Source organism: Myotis brandtii, unplaced genomic scaffold (genome assembly GCF_000412655.1).
Source record: "Myotis brandtii unplaced genomic scaffold, ASM41265v1 scaffold120, whole genome shotgun sequence".
NCBI classification, from domain to species: Eukaryota; Metazoa; Chordata; class Mammalia; order Chiroptera; family Vespertilionidae; genus Myotis; species Myotis brandtii.
The window spans coordinates 4,851,569-4,852,288 of NW_005354174.1; the positions used below are offsets into that span (position 1 = coordinate 4,851,569).

The window sequence follows — 720 nt, forward strand, 5'->3', positions numbered from 1 at the left end:
TGCCCTCCCACTCCCCGGGCCTGTGACCTCAGTGCCCCATCTCTGTTTGTTGGTGGCTGTTGAAGCCATTAGACCAGTGGTTCTCAATCTTCCTTACGCCTCGACCCTTTAATACAGTTCCTCATGTTGTGACCCAACCATAAAATTATTTTCGTTGCTACTTCATAACTGTAATGTTGCTACTGTTATGAATCGTCATGTAAATATCTGATATGCAGGATGGTCTTAGGCGACCCCTGTGAAAGGGTTGTTCAACCCCCAAAGGGGTCGCTACCCACAGGTTGAGAACCACTGCATTAGACCCGTAAGGGCAGCGAATGCGCTGTCCACAGACCTCACCCCCACCCCCTCCCCTGGAGACAGGGACTGAGGCTCAGAGGAGGAGGTGGAACCGGTCTTGCTGATTTTAGACGCCAGGACTGCCGGGAAGCGCTGCTGAGCAGACGTGGGGGGTGGGGGCAGGGCGATGCACGGGGTGCTAATCCCAGCTTCCTGTCCTGATTTTCCTTGACTGCTGCTCAGGGCCTATCTTACGAAGTTCACAGCTACCGAAATAGATCTTTCCTCTCACCTGTTCTTGAGCAAAGAAGACCTTGGTGACTTCCTGTCAAAGAATGCATGCTTTGGTAATTTTTCCAGGATGAGGGACAATAATGGGCCTGCTGCTGAACTCCCAGCTTCTCCGCCTTGGCCAAGGAGCAGGGGGCAGACAGCTAAAGG

The 720-nt window shown here is 52.9% G+C and overlaps 1 protein-coding gene across 1 annotated transcript in view; it reads left to right on the forward strand.

The window, feature by feature from the left end:
- The first annotated feature begins 268 nt into the window (after positions 1-268).
- Positions 269-720, forward strand: part of PRR29 (proline rich 29) — a 4,742-nt gene continuing 4,290 nt past the window's right edge. The window contains exon 1 of the mRNA XM_014532265.1: positions 269-626. Coding sequence (XP_014387751.1) covers positions 615-626 — 12 coding nt within the window. The 5' untranslated portion in view covers positions 269-614. The remainder of the gene's footprint in view (positions 627-720) is intronic.